The sequence below is a fragment of the Gymnogyps californianus genome, chromosome 11, assembly GCF_018139145.2.
Source record: "Gymnogyps californianus isolate 813 chromosome 11, ASM1813914v2, whole genome shotgun sequence".
In the NCBI taxonomy this organism is placed as follows: Eukaryota; Metazoa; Chordata; class Aves; order Accipitriformes; family Cathartidae; genus Gymnogyps; species Gymnogyps californianus.
This window is the reverse complement of record NC_059481.1, coordinates 2,314,130-2,330,114: the sequence shown is the minus strand read 5'-3', so window position 1 is coordinate 2,330,114 and position 15,985 is coordinate 2,314,130. Positions and strand designations below refer to the sequence as shown.

At 52.8% G+C, this 15,985-nt stretch overlaps 1 protein-coding gene across 1 annotated transcript; it reads right to left on the bottom strand.

The window, feature by feature from the left end:
- Positions 1–3,689: 3,689 nt before the first annotated feature.
- On the bottom strand, positions 3,690–15,702 carry TBC1D21 (TBC1 domain family member 21). The gene is given in 7 exon segments (XM_050903484.1): positions 3,690–3,728; positions 4,152–4,256; positions 4,981–5,081; positions 5,601–5,697; positions 6,046–6,148; positions 6,293–6,352; positions 15,554–15,702. Coding segments are annotated over 7 exon segments (654 nt in total).
- Between the last annotated feature and the right edge of the window lie 283 nt (positions 15,703–15,985).

Sequence of the window (15,985 nt, the reverse complement as noted above, 5' to 3'; positions counted from 1 at the left end):
TGACCCTGACCGTATACGTGGTGTCACTCCTGGAGAGAAGGAACGGAGACAATCCCTGTATTTGATGCCCCCCGAGCTCCCCCCACGACAGCCCTGCCCCTCATGAAGGGTGGGCAGTTGGCCGCTTTAGCGGGGAAGCGGTGCGGGGGGGGGGAATAAAATAAAGGATGAGGAGGAGCTGGGAAGGATGGTTTAGCTCCATCGCAGTGTCCGTCTACAGGAAGGTTGGCTTGTCCCCAGGTCCTAAGGCAAGAGAGGGATAGCTTGTAAGCAGATGCAATGGTCTGCAAAGGGCAGCGTGGAGTGAACTGGTGCAAACTGGTCCCCAGCAGCATCCGACGCGGCCCTGAAGATGCGGAGGTCAAGCACAAGCAATTGCTGGACCGAGGTGTTTTGTCACCGCGGGGAAGGATATGTCTCAGGTGCAAAGAAACACGATGCTGTGGCTCCTGTTACCTGCACTGGGAGCAGCAGGGGACCCAAAGAAAGCCATCACACCACACCCCCCCCAAAAAAACCACAGCACCCCACGAAAAGACCTTTTGCAAGCAAAACACTCGTCCCCTTTAAACTGTTTAGCAGGGTTAGCTCCCGGCTGGTACAAGGCTGATTATCAATATGCTTCTCATTTATCCTGCAAAAGCCGCCTCATGCCGCGAAGCCACACGTCTGCCCGTGCCGCGGCATCTAAACGCAGCCCAGAATAGCATCAACCCCAAATCGGCTCACGCTCATTGACTAACCTTGTTAATCCTACGGAGAAAAAAAAAAACAAACCACCAACCTAGGAGGTCAGGGAATTTCTGCTGCAAGCCCAAAGCCGGCTTCATTTCGATAAAAGCAATTTATACTCTGCTAAATACCCAGAAGCATCCGATGAGGCCGGCAGAAAGAGGTTTGAAACAGCCAGAAAGATGAGCGGGTGTTTGCCGGGCGGGATGCTGCGGGCACAGCCAGGTCGATGTGTGGCCATCATGGACCAGATGGATGCAGAAATCGCTTTATTCGAGTTAAGAAAAGCAAGCTTTGCAGCGAGAGGGGTGGGGATAGCTAGATAATGGATACAACAGGGGAAAATATATAATCCAGAGCAAGAAAATGAGGTTTCAGGTACAGAGCCTGTGTTTCAGCAGCAAACTTCTGGCAAGGAGATGGGTCGTGAGCATCCCAGACCTGGGATAATGCTTCTACAAGCTGAGAGCTCCCGCTTTGGTGCTGTGTTTGTCTCGATGCTGAAGTGCCCATGACGGTGGTGAATCACCCCGAAAAGTGGCCAGCACCTCATTACCCACGCTGCAGAGCCCACAGGGTCTTGGGGCTTTCCCGGAGCAACCTGTCTGCCCCTTCTCATGCTGGAGGAAAACATCGTGACGACCTTCTCCAACCACAAACCCCATCCATGCCGTCATGCTCCTTCCCTTCCATCCCTCCCCGGCTGCAGGTACTCCTCCACGGCACGTGGACTCCTCGTCGCTGTTGGCCCCAGGGAAATCAAGGCAGCTATTTCTCCGTCGCTGCACGAACACAGTCAATCACTTGCAGCGCGTGAACATTTAAATGCCTCTCAGGGCTGGAGAAAAACCTGCTGCTAAGACGTTTTTGATCTCCCCCCGTCAAGTCCCCAGCTCCAGCTCAGGCTTTGCTGCCTCCTCTCCAGGCACGACGACGTCTCCCCTTGCATCTGCCAACGCTGAGAGGCTGCATGGGGATGGGACAGCAAACACAGGCACAGGGACAACCCAAAACAAGCCAGTGCCACCCTGAAGAGTCTCAACTCAGGACTAGGGCCACTGAGATGGATCAGCAGCCATCTCAGGGATCAGATGAGAGAGGATCAGCAGCCTCCTCCCCTCCTCCCCAGAGCGGAGGAAATTTGCTTCCGCAGCAGAAAAGGAGCCACCAAACACCAGCTCCATCTCCACGCGTCGGGTCCCACCACCATCTCCAGCGGGTTCCACCTTCCCACCCTTCTCCAGAGGCAGCGTTGCCCATGGAAAAGCAACCTCTTGAGCCCAGTACAGGAGCTGAAGCATCGCCCAGGGAAGGGCAATTCCCTAGGGATTCATTCCCCCACACCCCAGCTTGGGGTGACGTCCCCCAGGATGGAGCTGCTGCTCGTTCCTCCTCACCAGCATCCCGGGGCGGGGGGGGGAAACAACCCCCAAAACAAATCCTGCTGCACACAATGTGCTTTGAAACGGGAAGGAAAGAGGAGGAGGAGAAAGCGAAGCAACGAGGCTCGGGAAGCATAATCTTGTTAAAAATCTCAGCAGGGATGCGGTGTAATTAATCCTAACAAATTCATTGCGGAACAATCCCTCGGTCGGTTTGGGATAAATCGGGAGCTGGCGCCCATGGCATCGTCACGAGGAGGTAGCAGGTACCTCTGGGTACCTTACGGCAAGTGAAGCAGGATGAATCCTCCCCTTTCCGCTACTGAAAAGCCACCAAAAAGGCGGCTGCTTGCCAAGGAGAAGGGGTTTTGCCAGGTTATGAGCTGGCAAAAGGAGTCAGGGACCCCACGGGCTCCCAGGTACCCAAACCACCCTCCAAGCTGAGACTAGGAGCAGGATGGGGATGCTCAGGCAGGCATGGCCAGCCCTCCTCCTCCGCAATTACATTTAGGAAAACAAGGCTGAGATCTTCCCAGATTTTAGCTACAGGGTGAAATGATTTGAGTAAATACACGTCGATTTGCTGTGAATTATTGCAGGGATCGCCTTTTGTCCCTCATTTTGCAGGAGTGCCATCGCAAGCTAAGCCAGCACTGACGTGACTGCATTGCTCGGCCTTCCCCATCTCCTCTCACCCTCACTGCAAGCAATGAATTCCTCTGCAAGACCCTAACGAATGCCCCGTCCATCTAAAATACGAAGCATTAAAAATCTCTCCTGTTTTAGCTAGAGAACAATGTTTGGCTTAAAATACATAGGGATAAACATGCTTCGATGTCTCATGAAGATGGAGAAGGACGTCTATGCTTCATCATCATGCTCTGTCTTGTAAGATGCCCTAGGCCAACAAAACAATAATGAAACACCCTCAACTCTGCCAGCTCTTCCTTGCCGGAGCCTGGGAACCACTGCTTTTAGCATTCCTGTCGGCCCTGGACCAGGATGCTGGGCTTTGGGTACCACCAGCATTCCAACGCCCTTGCGCTCCCCTTCCCAGCACAGGAAGGCTTTCCTTCCCGGAGGCTTTCCCAGCTTTCCTCTCCTCCTGCCCACCTCGTCTTATCTCCTAAACGAAGTATGTCAGGCAGCATTAGCTCAGCCTTCCTCTGATCCCTGCCCAGGGAGCATCCCTTGCAAAACAAATCGCTCCATGTCAGCAGAAGCGTCTGGAGTGATAAAAGCCGTTCAGCGGCGGCGGCTCCGTATGACCAGCCACTGGACGCTCCCAAACTTATTAGGACCATGAATATATCGGCAGATTTTCTGCTCCACCTGCCAGCCTGGCTGAGGATGAATGAATTCCTCACGCTAGCTGGAGTCTCTTGCTTCTCCTTCTTTAACCCTCACGGAGATTTATGGCCCTTCGGTAGCTTTCGCCTTTCTGGGGAGATGACAAAGTCCAACCCTTCCTTGCACCACAGCAAGGCACATGGTGGCTGCTTGCCTCAGTTTCCCCATCTGTAAAAAAAAAAAAAAAAAAAAAAGGGTGATAATTCTTAGCAGTTTGGGATCTATTTATCTGTTCCCCACATCCTTGGTGCTGGCATGACCTGCCTGACGACGAGAAGACAGAAAAAGCAGGAGGGCTCTGGGAGATGCTGCCCAGCGTCACGTCGGATGGGGTACCCAAGTGGGGACAAGCCAGGGGGTTGAGACACGGGCAGCACGTAGAGCTCCTCTCTGAGACGGGCATCTCCACCTCTGAAGCAGCAGCCACAGTTCAGCGCATCACCGTGCTCTGTTTCAGGAGCAATCTTCTTCCTCATGCTTGTTTATTTTGTCGTGAACTTGTCCGGTGCCGGGGAAGATCAGCCTGTCTGGGACTTTGCAAGGCGAAGGAGGGGGGCTTTTCCCTTTTTTCACCCTTTTTTCCTTTTTTCCCCTTTTTTCCCTGTTTTTCCTTTATTTTTTTCCTTTCCCCCCCTCTTTTTTTCCTTTTTTTCCTTTTTTTTTCCTTTCCCCACTCCTGCCACTCACCATCAGGATGTCGTTCCTGCTCCTGTTCTCCCGCAGGACCTGCTCCCGCACCGCCAAGGCCACAAGCACTTGGGAATTTCGGCAGGACTTCCCCGTCAGGAAAACCTGGGGGGGGCAGATGGGAGAGGAGCATGGAGGGAGTTAACATCAGGGGAAGCCTGCAGGCCAAATCTCCAAACCCGGATAACCAGAGCCTCAAATACAAATGAGTTGAACTCCCTGATAAGCTACAGAATAAAGAAAGCAGCAACCCAAATTCCTTGATGTTCCTTCTCAGAAGACCCCAAATCCATCCCCCGGGTTATGGGTGAGGGTCTTGCAGACCTGGGACAGACCCCAGCAGTCGGAGGGACAGACACACCCAGGCACACTTGTAGATTTGGGGGTCCCACATTTTGTTTTTGATGTTTTCCTTCAAAAAAAAGCAATTTACGGTTCCGGCACCTCCTGAGCCATGGATGCCTCTGAAGAGGTGATCAGCCAGAGGATAATGAGAACAAATACTTCCTGCATGGGCTTCGTCGAGACAGGCGAGCGCGGAGAAAGAGTCTGTGCAAATATTAATTGAGATAACCAAAGCTACCAGGGAGCAGGGCTGAGGGATGAGCTGCAAGGAGAGAGACCTCTCTCCTTCCCGTGGACCAGGAGCTGTGGATGGATGAGGCTGGCTGGAGGGATGCAGGATGCTCGGGGTGCCTGGGAGATGGATGCGGGATGCTCGGGTACCTGGGCAGGATGCAGGACGGGGGGGGGGGGGGATGCTCGGGGTACCTGGGCAGATGCAGGACAGGTAGGGGCAACCAAGGATGGGATCTTAACACACACTCACCTCTCACAGCCTCCAGACATCGTCAAAGGACTTGAACGTTCACTGGAAGGAGAAGCAAAAGCAGGGGACCAGCAAATGAATAACTTGCAGGCTTTTTCCTTCTGACAGATGAGAAAAGCAAACCCCAGGGCAGAGATGATGCTGTATTCTAAGGGCAAACAGGAGCAGTTGTGAGCCATTGGGATGAGAGGTAAAAGCCAACCCGGCCAGAGAAAATCAGGCTGTTAAACCTGGAGGAGAAGAAACATTTTCTGCCCAAGCAGCATCAGCTGGACATGAGAAGGGCTGGCCCGTGGAAGGACAGCTTGAGAAAGCTCACTGGCTGCAGCTTCAGCTTCTTCCTCATGCAACTCACAGAGTAAAGGAGATAAATTCAGAAGAGCAAGTGCAAAGGTCTTCCAGAGTCTTGCCACGAAGCCATCTCAGGAGAGCCAAGACGCGTAACCCCTGCTCAGTGGTCCTGACCCATGTCCTCAGCATATTTAGCAGGTTTAGGTGATGCCAATCGCTGTGCAAATATTTGCTCTCCTTTGCTGGCATCCTCTCTAAATGCTGCTGCTGGATCTATGGGGGCGTTTTCTGCTGGATCTGTGGAGGTGCTGAGGAGGCTTGAGACTCACCCAGATGTTTTGCAAAGGTGGGATCCATAAATACACCTGAGGTCTTCAGCATGATGAAGCTCTTCCCCATGCCTATGTTCATCACGCAGCTGTGCTCCTGGGGGACACGGAAAACAGGAACACAGGGCAGGGAAAGCTCCCATGGCCCAGCTTGTCCATAGCCACAAAGCCCAAAGCCCCGATAATAGAGTATTTGACCCCTTTACTACAAGTCCGTCCTCTGCAGGGATCAGCACTGCCTGGGCAAGCTGGATGAAGGCCACCTCAAACTGATGCTCATGGAGAGGTGGCCGGGAGGAGGGATCGTGCCCGGTGAGGGGCAGAGGGGAGCTGAAGGCTGTAGGTGGCTGTTTCCCCCAGGGTGGGAGGACATCAGGCCAGGAGCAGTTATGGACTTTCACCACCTGGACTGTTTGATCCAAGGAAGAAGCACCCAGAAACTTACTGTTTTCTGGAGGAAGAACCGCAAGACCCAATAGACCTCATTGACATCGACCAGGAGATGGAAGAGCAGGAGCATCTCACAAAAGCCTTGCTGGTACTCTGCCAAGAGAGAGGTCATCCAGACATGCTTGTTATACCAGAGGGCAGAGATGAAATTGGCACTGCCGGATGCCAATGGGAAAGGTCCTCCCTGGAAAAGCTCCTTGGGGCCACGCGGGACCTGCTGCCCCCTTGCCCGCTCTCCAGCCTCTGCATTGCACACGTAGCTCAGCAGAAGGATCTCCTCCAGCTGCTTCTTGTCCACCACGCTTCAGCCTCATCTCGTGTGCAGTCTCTGCAGGTCCAAGCCTGGAGGGAGAGACATCCACCCACGCTGGACATGTGGAGCAGGGTGTTCATACCAGGCTGCTTCACACCATCACATCCTGCACACATAAATCCTTTGGGCAAAAACTTCATGGGCAAAACCAGCTTGAGACAGGGCAAAGCTGATTTCCTTACCTGGAGGACTCAAGGGGGCTCCAAGGCAGCTCTCCTACCATGATTTTGACCGCAGATTTCCTCCTGGTCCAAGAGTCCCACCATCCCTGCTGCTTCACGTTTCGCCTGCATGCTTGCCTACATCTACAAGAAGTTTTAGCTCTGAGCAATGTATGTAACCCCCACCAGCTCTCTAAGCAGTTCACTTCATGCAGAAAGTTGGAGAGTGATTTCTTCTTCACCCAGTCGTGGAAAAAAAAGGGAGCAAGGAGATGTATCTGGCTGAAGGCATGACATTTTTCTAAGGTCTTCTCCAGCTAGATGCAGCATCTTTCATTTCCAAAGCAGTGACTTTGTCACAGCAAGGCGCTTGAAAAAAATCCCCCAACCTTACCTTCTTGCTTTGGCTGGGTTGATTTATGCAGGTTACATTGATTTGTAACATAAATTTTGCAAGATCATTTAATATTCCTTTTGTTGTACAACTTGGAGAAGCCTAAATGGGAATCTGAATATAATAACGCCCTTCACTGAAGTAAGCTCCTTTCATCCACAAAAAAAAACGGGCCCGGAGGTTCTCTCCCGGCTCCCAGATTCTCTCTAATGACATCTCTACCTCCTGTCTTTCTATATAAAATTCCCTCTCTCTGGGTCACTTGACCCATCGCTGCAAAGCCGATGGCTCCAGGCGATGCTGTAGCAGGTGCCAGATCTAGCAGTCAAACGCTGCAGCTCACGGTGAGAAAAGAGGTAGAAAAATGCCATAAACCGGAGCAGCTGTGGGGATTTTAAGGTGTTCAGAAATATAATGACACGTGCTGGGGCTAGGCCAGCCAGGGGGTAGCACGGGTGACTGCTGGCAGGTTGCCATCCCTCACCCTGCCTCCGCCGTGGGGTGAAGACACCCATCCCGGTATCTCAACTGGGTAAAAATCCAGCATTGATAGCTCCGGTCCTGCTGCAGATGATGGAGAGGAGGGAGGATTTCGTTGCAGCCTCTCTCCCCAGTCCCAGCACACAATTTCAAAAGCAGCTTAAGGTGATGAGGGACCTTCATATGGTCTTTGGTGGCATTGACCCCATCCCTCCTGCAAGGACTAGTTGCCAGCCAGATTAGGGGGCTGATCAGGCTTGCAGCTAGCTCCGTACACATCTACAGGGTTAGTTATCCTGCAGACAGCTGGACACTGAAACTCAAGTCACTGTAACCCTGCCAGGGACCCCACGATCCCCTCCCCGCTGCCATCGGCACTTATCGATGAAGCTGCAGATGCAGGAGCAACCCCTGTGCTGTGTCTCCAGCAACAGCTAGATCTTCTACATCTTGCACATCCTGCACAGCCCCTCCTAATTCTGCCTGCGAGGAGGGGCACGGCTGAAAAACTACCCCAGGGTGTGGACCTGTGGTGGGATGACCCTGGCTGGATGCCAGGTGCCCACCAAAGCCGCTCTATCACTCCCCCTCCTCAACTGGACAGGGTGAGAGAAAATAAAACGAAAGGCTCGTGGGTCGAGATAAGGACAGGGAGATCACTCACCAATTACCGTCACGGGCAAAACAGACTCGACTTGGGGAAAAATTAGTTTAATTTATTACTAGTTGAATCAGAGCAGGATAATGAGAAATAAAACCAAATCTTAAAACACCTTCCCCCCACCCCTCCCTTCTTCCCAGGCTTAACTTTACTCCCGATTTTCTCTACCTCCTCCCCGCCAAGCGGCACAAGGGGACGGGGAATGGGGGTTTGGGTCAGTTCATCACACGTTGTTTCTGCCGCTCCTTCCTCCTCAGGGGGAGGAGGACTCACACTCTTCCCCTGCTCCAGCGTGGGGTCCCTCCCACAGGAGACAGTCCTTAATGAACTTCTCCAACGTGAGTCCTTCCCATGGGCTGCAGTTCTTCACGAACTGCTCCAGTGTGGGTCCCATCCACAGGGCGCAGTCCTTCAGGAACAGACTGCTCCAGCGTGGGTCCCCGCGGGGTCACAAGTCCTGCCAGCAAACCTGCTCCAGCCTGGGCTCCTCTCTCCACGGGGCCACAGCTCCTGCCAGGAGCCTGCTCCAGCGCGGGCTTCCCACGGGGTCACAGCATCCTTCGGGCATCCCCCTGCTCCGGCGTGGGGTCCTCCATGGGCTGCAGGCGGATATCTGCTCCACCGTGGACCTCCATGGGCTGCTGGGGGACATCGTGCCTCACCATGGTCTTCCCCACGGGCTGCAGGGGAATCTCTGCCCCGGGGCCTGGAGCACCTCCTCCCCCTCCTTCTTCCCTGACCTTGGTGTCCGCGGAGTTGTTCCTCTCACATCTTCTCACTCCCTCTCTCTGGCTGCAACTCCCCTGTAACTTCTTTTCCCTTTCTTAAATATGTTATCCCAGAGGCGCTACTGCTGTTGCTGATGGGCTCGGCCTTGGCCAGCGCAGGTCCATCTTGGAACCGGCTGGCATTAACTTTATCGGACATAGGGGACGCTTCTAGCAGCTTCTCACAGAAGCCACCCCTGTAGCCCCCCCCGCTACCAAAACCTTGCCACGCAAACCCAATACAGGACCAAAGTGGGATTTCTTATTGGTTTTTTCCCCATTTCAGACCCGGAAGGGTGTGCAGGATGGGGGGACGGGCTGGCAGACAGATGTATCTCCAAGTGCTGTTGACCACAAGCATCTCATCTCGGGAACTGCCCCATGAGATATTTCCTTGCCTCTGGCTGCAGGAGGGATGCCAGGCCCTGGGGATGACAACGTGGCACCTCGGGCACCCCATCCGTGTCCCCAGGAGTGGCTTTGGGGCCATCATCTGCTCTTGTGGCCCGACAGAGCCTCGTGAAGGTGGCAATGTCCCAAGCCATGCTACTTGGACAAGCAGTTTCAGGGTTTCCTGCTAAAGCAGCCCGTTTACAAGTTCATTTAAACCCACACAGCTCAGCAGAAGAGTTTTCAGCCCAGATTTGCCCGTTCCCAGACGCACTGGGGCTCCCCGGTGTCAGGAGAAGGGAGGGAGCTCACGGCATGCTGCAGGGGCACGGACGGCGGCTGCACCCCATTGCACGGGGGGGGGGGGGGATGCTCGGCACTTTTGCAAGACCAACCCCACGTCGTGGCCCCTCTTGGACAACACAACTCCATTTCCAAGGAGGCAGGAGCGGCCTTTCCCCCACCTCCCCATCCCCTGGGTCCCGGAGCTGTAGCTCCGTACACCAGCTGGACAGGGCCTAAGAAATCACCCGGCCAAAAAGCACTGTCTCCAACCTCCATGCCACCAGCAAGCCAGCCCTGACCTCCACAGATGCTTTCCAGACACTGCCTTTAAGCCCAGACAGGAAAATTTCTCACTACCATCCCGGCAAGGGGGAAGCAGACTGTTTTCGCAGCTCTCTGCAAGTGTGACAAGGTGTCTGGGTTTGTCTCGGAGCTCCCCGGCTGCTTTCAGGGGAATGAAAAAGCTGTTTTTAGAGGCTTAAAAAAAGGAGGGAATTAAAAAAAAAAAAAAAAAAAAGGTGTTTCACTGTAAGAATCAATTCTCCCTCACTGGGCAAAGCTGACATTTGTAAACTGCGAGAAAAGAATAAAAAGAAGCCAGCGAACGAGAAATGCCAGATGAGGATAAGCACAGAGCATCGCTAGGCAAAGGGACGCTGGTTCCTCAAGGACTTATCTATTTCCCTAGAAAAACGGGGAGGAAAAAGGAAACTTTCGGGGGGTGGTTTCCCCTTCAGATGCCACCCAGGTGGACCTCCCGGCAAGGCTGGAGACCCCCTGGAGCCACCCTCTCCGCCGCTGAGCCTGCTCAGCATGTTGATGAGCATCTTCTTGGCTCTCTCCAAGCAAGAGGAGAGTGGGGCCAGCCAGGCAAGGGTAGCAAAAGCTCCCCTGGGTTAGCACCATCCTAAAGCTCATAAACCACATCAGCAACCTGCTTGGCTCCGGCACAGCTCCTATTGACCGCGTACCCTGACTCCCTCAGTGGGAAAACGCAGCCCCGAGCCTACATCGCTCCATTTAATTCCAGTTCAAGCCCGCTTTTAGCGGAGGATAAAAGGCAAGTGCAGTGTGGGTTAGCATTGCTAATTAGAAACGAAGAGAGAGGAGGAATTAAGGGGATGAAAACCAGGAGAGGAAACGGTATCGGAATCTGAAATTTCTGCATCCAGCAGAAGAAACGCTTAATAACGCAGCTCTTGGGGTCCAAGGCAGGTCCTGGAGGAAGGGCTGTGCAGGCAGTGGGGTGCGGGAACACCACCGACGCTGCTGCCCGGCTCTTTGAAGGGAGGGGGAGCAGGGAAATTCACTTCTTTTTAAACCCAGCACCAAACCGAAGGGAAACCAGAGTGAATTTGTGCTTCTTGTGCTTCTGCTTCCTCCTTACAAAAGGGTGGGCTTCAGCAGAAGTTCGGCCACCCTGGGACCAAACAGACCGTGTCCCCATCGCTGGCACCTGCGTGGCAGTTCTGCCACCTTGGGGCTATGGGACCGGAGGGACATGGTGCAGAAAACCCGGGCTGGCTCTGGGTGAGCCAGGTCAAGGTGTATTCCCAAACCAGGAGACCTAAACTGGAACAGGCCCAAGGTCCTGAGCGATGCCAGCTTGGCCAGTTCTTATCAAGGCACAAGTCAGAGACGCCTGACCTTTCAGATCCTGTCTCCAAAACGCCTTTATGGTTCCTTTCAGTCACCTTGTGTACGTACAGTTGGGCTTTCATCTCCCAAGGAAATCCCCTGGGCTGGAAATAGCATCTGGGGGAGTGTTATGAAGAGGTATGGTGTAGGCTTGCCCAGTTTTTACTCCTCTCCAAGTGGAGTAAAAGACAGGAACCAGGAGGGCTGCCCAGACCCGGGGAGCCCCAGGTACCAGCAGGGAGAAGAAAGAGGGTCTGAGCTCAGAGATGTTGGTTTGGGAGGAGGCACTCGCCATCTCCCAGCTCTGCAGTGATGCTGATGCATCACCCGCTCATAAGAGGAGAAGATCGCATGCCTGCAAGGCAGAGATGCACTGATGGATGCTGTGAGGTCACAGGGACAGGAGTTCACTGAGATATGAGGTCACGTGGCATTCTCAGCCAGCATCTCCTCTCCAACCCAAATCCGAGCCTCTCGGCAAGGAGCTAAAGGTGCCCAAGTCGTTTAGCATCTCTTGGGTTTGCTGATGACCCATTTACAATGGCTTTGGTAGATCTCAGTCTACATCCCATGTATAATGTGATTACAAGGCTGTGTAATTGCTGCATAATTGTCCTTCTTCCTGAGGCTGGTGCACCCTGGGGTTCCAGCCTCTCAATCTTAATTAAAAAGAATAAATCTTAATCAATCTCAATCGTAATTTCAGAGCTGGGGGGGCAGGGGGAGGGTCCCTCAGCACACAACCAACCTTTGGGGTGTAAGGGGAAGATGAATCTATGTGGGGAAATTAGCCTGACAAAGGGTCTTGGAGGTGCCATACCCCATCATTAGGGGCCTAATTGAAGACTCATTTAAATAGTACTTTAACTCCTCAGCGGCTGATCATTTGGCAGAGCAAAGCTTCGGGAAGATCCACCTGCCAGCTACAGAGCATTTCCAAGCAGCCAGGCATCCTCTTCCCTGCGTTTTACAGAGAAGGAAAACAGGGCATGAGCAGAGATGCTTGCTGTCCTCCGACTGCTGGGAGGCAGGAGCAGATCAGCCTTTTCTTGTCCTTGAATCAAAGGGAGCGATGCCACATCTCATTTTTCTCAGCGAAAGTATGCAACAGGAGTTCGAGACCCCCCAATTCTCCTTTCGCCCACCCACTCACAGCCCTTTTGGTTGCAGAAATGCACTGATCCGTGGGGCCAGGGCAGTGGGATGCGAACCAGCTCCTGCCTGAAAAGCAAGAAGCCATGTTAGTGACGGGACAGGGCTAACAAAGCCTTGCCAGGATCTGGCTGCCAAGCTGCTGGGACCCAGGGAATCCGAGGATAAGGAGAAAGGGCTTTCCAAGAGAAGGGTATTCCAAGGCAGGAATCTGGAAAGGACTGCTGAAGGGGAAGCTAAGAGTGAAGGCAGGACTTACAGACACTATGAAGGAGAGGAAGCCACCCCAAGGACTTTGCAGATGCCTGCTGAGCATGAGCTGCCCCATGCGGAGAGCCTGCTTCTGGAAATAAAGTCTGTGCCTTGGCCTCATACCTGCTGAAGTGGTGGGTCAGACATCCAGATGATGGCTGGGGTGGTCGAATGAAAAAACAGGGAGAAGAACAGGAACTGGGGTGAGGGGGGGGTGGGAAGACAAAAGAAAAACAACCAAAAAGGCATAGACGTAGTTAGGAAGAGTCTGTCTCACTCCCCCAGTGCAGAGCCTGGGTATGTGGTGGGAGCCTGCAAAGCCTGGCTGGTTCGGCTGCAGGCAACTGTAAATCGATCAATCAGCCCTCATTATTGCAAACGAACCACCGGTCATCTGCGATACACAGCTGCTAACACCCAGGATGGCACGCGAGAGATGCTCAGGCAAGTAACGCTCAAGGGAAGGTTTGCCCACAATCCCCATCTCCCTCCTGCATCCTCCCGTCTAGGACCAGGAGAGTTGCCCCACTAGCCCCGATACTTTTAGAGAAAAGCCACCCAGAGCGCAGGGTTTGTGCTCAGAGAGCTGAAACGGTGCTAGATGATGCAGCACATGAAAGAAGAGAGGTCTGGATGCAAAGAAATGCTCTTCCAGAGCTGTCTTGTTGAGGAGTAACTGGGCCAGATTTCATCTCCTGTATTAACTACTGTCTTCGCTTCTGTCTGAGACTGGTAAGGATCTGTCCTACTTGGTGTCGAGGGAAACGTAAGCAAGTTGCAAAAGGGCTAAGAAAGAGTGAAATGAGGAGGAAAAGAGAAAAGTGTGATCCCAAGAAGCTTTGGAGAGAGCTGATGGAGGAGGAGAACCCAGCTAATTACATCCTCAGAAACCTCACCACTTCCAAATGAATTTTTAATGAAAAAAATAATGCTCTTTTCCAGTTATTTAACATAGAAAGGAAAAGCTCTGGAGATTGCCATACCATCCCCCAATATCTAGTGCGTCTGGGCATCTCAAGACTACACGGAGAGGTGAACTAGAGCCTTTTCCAGACAGGTCCTGACCTTGGGAGGCAGGACCAGAAATTAATTCAGTCTCATACAGACTGAGAAAATGCTCTTTAAAGTGGAGGCAGGGAGATGGGAACTCATAGGGGTCAAGTGGTGATGACACCCCTGGGAGGAGACTGGCTACAGAGGCCCGGGTTGGAGGCTGAGGCAGAGTTTTCTATTTAGCACAAGGATGCGCCTCAATTCCCCAGGGTTCTGAAAGCAATGAGAAAGCCTTGCCTAGCACAGGACTGCGGGAAGGCAGATAGTGCCACAAACTGAGAGCAGCCAGTACCCCCAAACACATCCTCCATCGTCCAGGGGAACCCCCAGGATGGACTTCATCTCCACACTCATGTCATCTCCTGGCACGGCATGGAGATGAGCATTTAGCATTATGGTACATGACTTCTACCTCCCTCCAGCCTGCCCTGGTGGTCTAACCTCCCTCTCTGAACCATTGCTTTACTCAGAGGACAGGGTACCACAGTTGGGGTCTCAGCGTTGCAATTCAGCTCCTTTCCAAGCTCTCTGAGCAAGGTCTGCCTAGAGCCAGAAGAGGAGGTCATCCCTCATGAGCTGTATGCCATGAAAAACTTAACTCACCTCGGAGATAAAGCAAAAACTGAGTGTAGATATAAGAAGCAAACCCCACCGTGATTTGTTCAAAAAGATGGAGAGAAATTCTAAAACTCCAGCTTCAAGATGAGAGGGAATCTATCCACACCATTTCAAAACAGTCAGACCCATCACCACCAGGTCCTGCCTGGGATGCTGCACCTCCGTGCTGACGCAATGGAGCTGAATGATGGGTTGTGCAAACAAGTCCTTGTCTTTGTTTCAAAACTTCTTTCATCTGAAGTCTTCTGGTTCTCACCTTGTGAAGAAGAATAATCGTTCCCTGCTCGCCCTTCCCTGCCGCTCGGGTTTTTATAGACCTCTGTCACCAACCCCATCTGTCATCCCTTCCCTATGCTGATGAGAGCCGGGTTATTTAAGCTTTCCTCCTACACAAACCGTTCCACCCCTCTGATCTCCCTCGACATCCCTCTAAATTGTCACCCAGGGAGCTCCGATTCTCAGCACAGCTGCTAGGAGCCACAAGACACACATGAGAAAGGTGCAGGCACCATGCTACGTCTGGCTGAAACCTCTAAAAGTGAAAATGTGATTATTTCCACCTTTAACCATCTCGCATCCACCCAAAACTACTTTCAGGCAGCATTCAGACCCATGATCTAGAAGCCTGATGTCCTGAAATTGTGTGTCTGCAATCACAGGGCAACTCTTGACCACTCTGCCTGGCAAGTTCAGCTCAGCTGTTGCGCTCTCCTGTCTTCTGGTTCCCAGAGACCACGAAATATTAAGGGGGGGAGGAACATAAATAAGAATTTATAAGGTATTTCCAAGGAGCTCTTGTCTCCCCCTTGAGTGGGTCAAAGTTGGACCCCCAGAAACGAGCAGGGAAAGGAGGCGAGCTCTTCTTTGGCACAGCCAAGATCTCGCTAAGCAAGATGGTCTTAAAAGAAATTGAAGGCAGGGATACTTTGTGAGGCAGAAAAGGGTATTGCAACAGAGGAGCCCCTTTGCGCAGCAATCCCACCATCATCCAAATAGCTGGTTAGCTTCTCTGACAGCATCTTCCAGCAACCCATTCATCTTTTATGGATGGAGGGCTGCAAAATCTCCCTCCCTGTTGCCAGTTTTGTTCTTAAAAACTGTTCCATCAGAGAGATCTATGAAAGGCTCCGTTCCTAGCTGACAAGCTGCCTATTTAAAGTTTGCATGCCCGGGAACATTCACAAAGACTTATTAATGGGAAACTGCTGAAGGGAGCAAGCCCATGTGCAGCCACTACACAAACATGTCTCCTTTATCATTTAATGCTCCCCAGCTTGGCAAAACAGCACGTTCTCGCTCCTCATCTCATCCTCTCCCTGCTTCGGTGCTCGGGACTCACTTATTCCCCACCAGCAGGAGCAGGTAGGTCCGAGGATCCGGTAGAGAAGGACAAGATGGCACATGGAGGTCCACCTCACCAAGAGGGTGAAGCTGGATGCACAACCCGCCCCAGTGCTCCGGGTCTCCGGTTGCGATGACAAGGAGCATCGTCTAGGAGATGCCTGCGGTGGATGGCTGTCATTGAGGAGCTACGTCTCCAGCAAGGACTACAGTGCTTCAGCCTGCACGGAAGGAAAGCGGCTCCTGCCGCAATGAGGTGGACATGGGAATGGCAGTCACACCTCCTGGGGATCAAAGGAGGAGGCAAGTTTAAGATGGAGCAAGATGAAACCATTTCCAACACATGCTGACAACTTGGAGTATTTTAACCCTCTCTGCAAAGATCCCAGAAGACATATGGATGGTCTGGGTGGAGAAGGAGGGTTGGGGT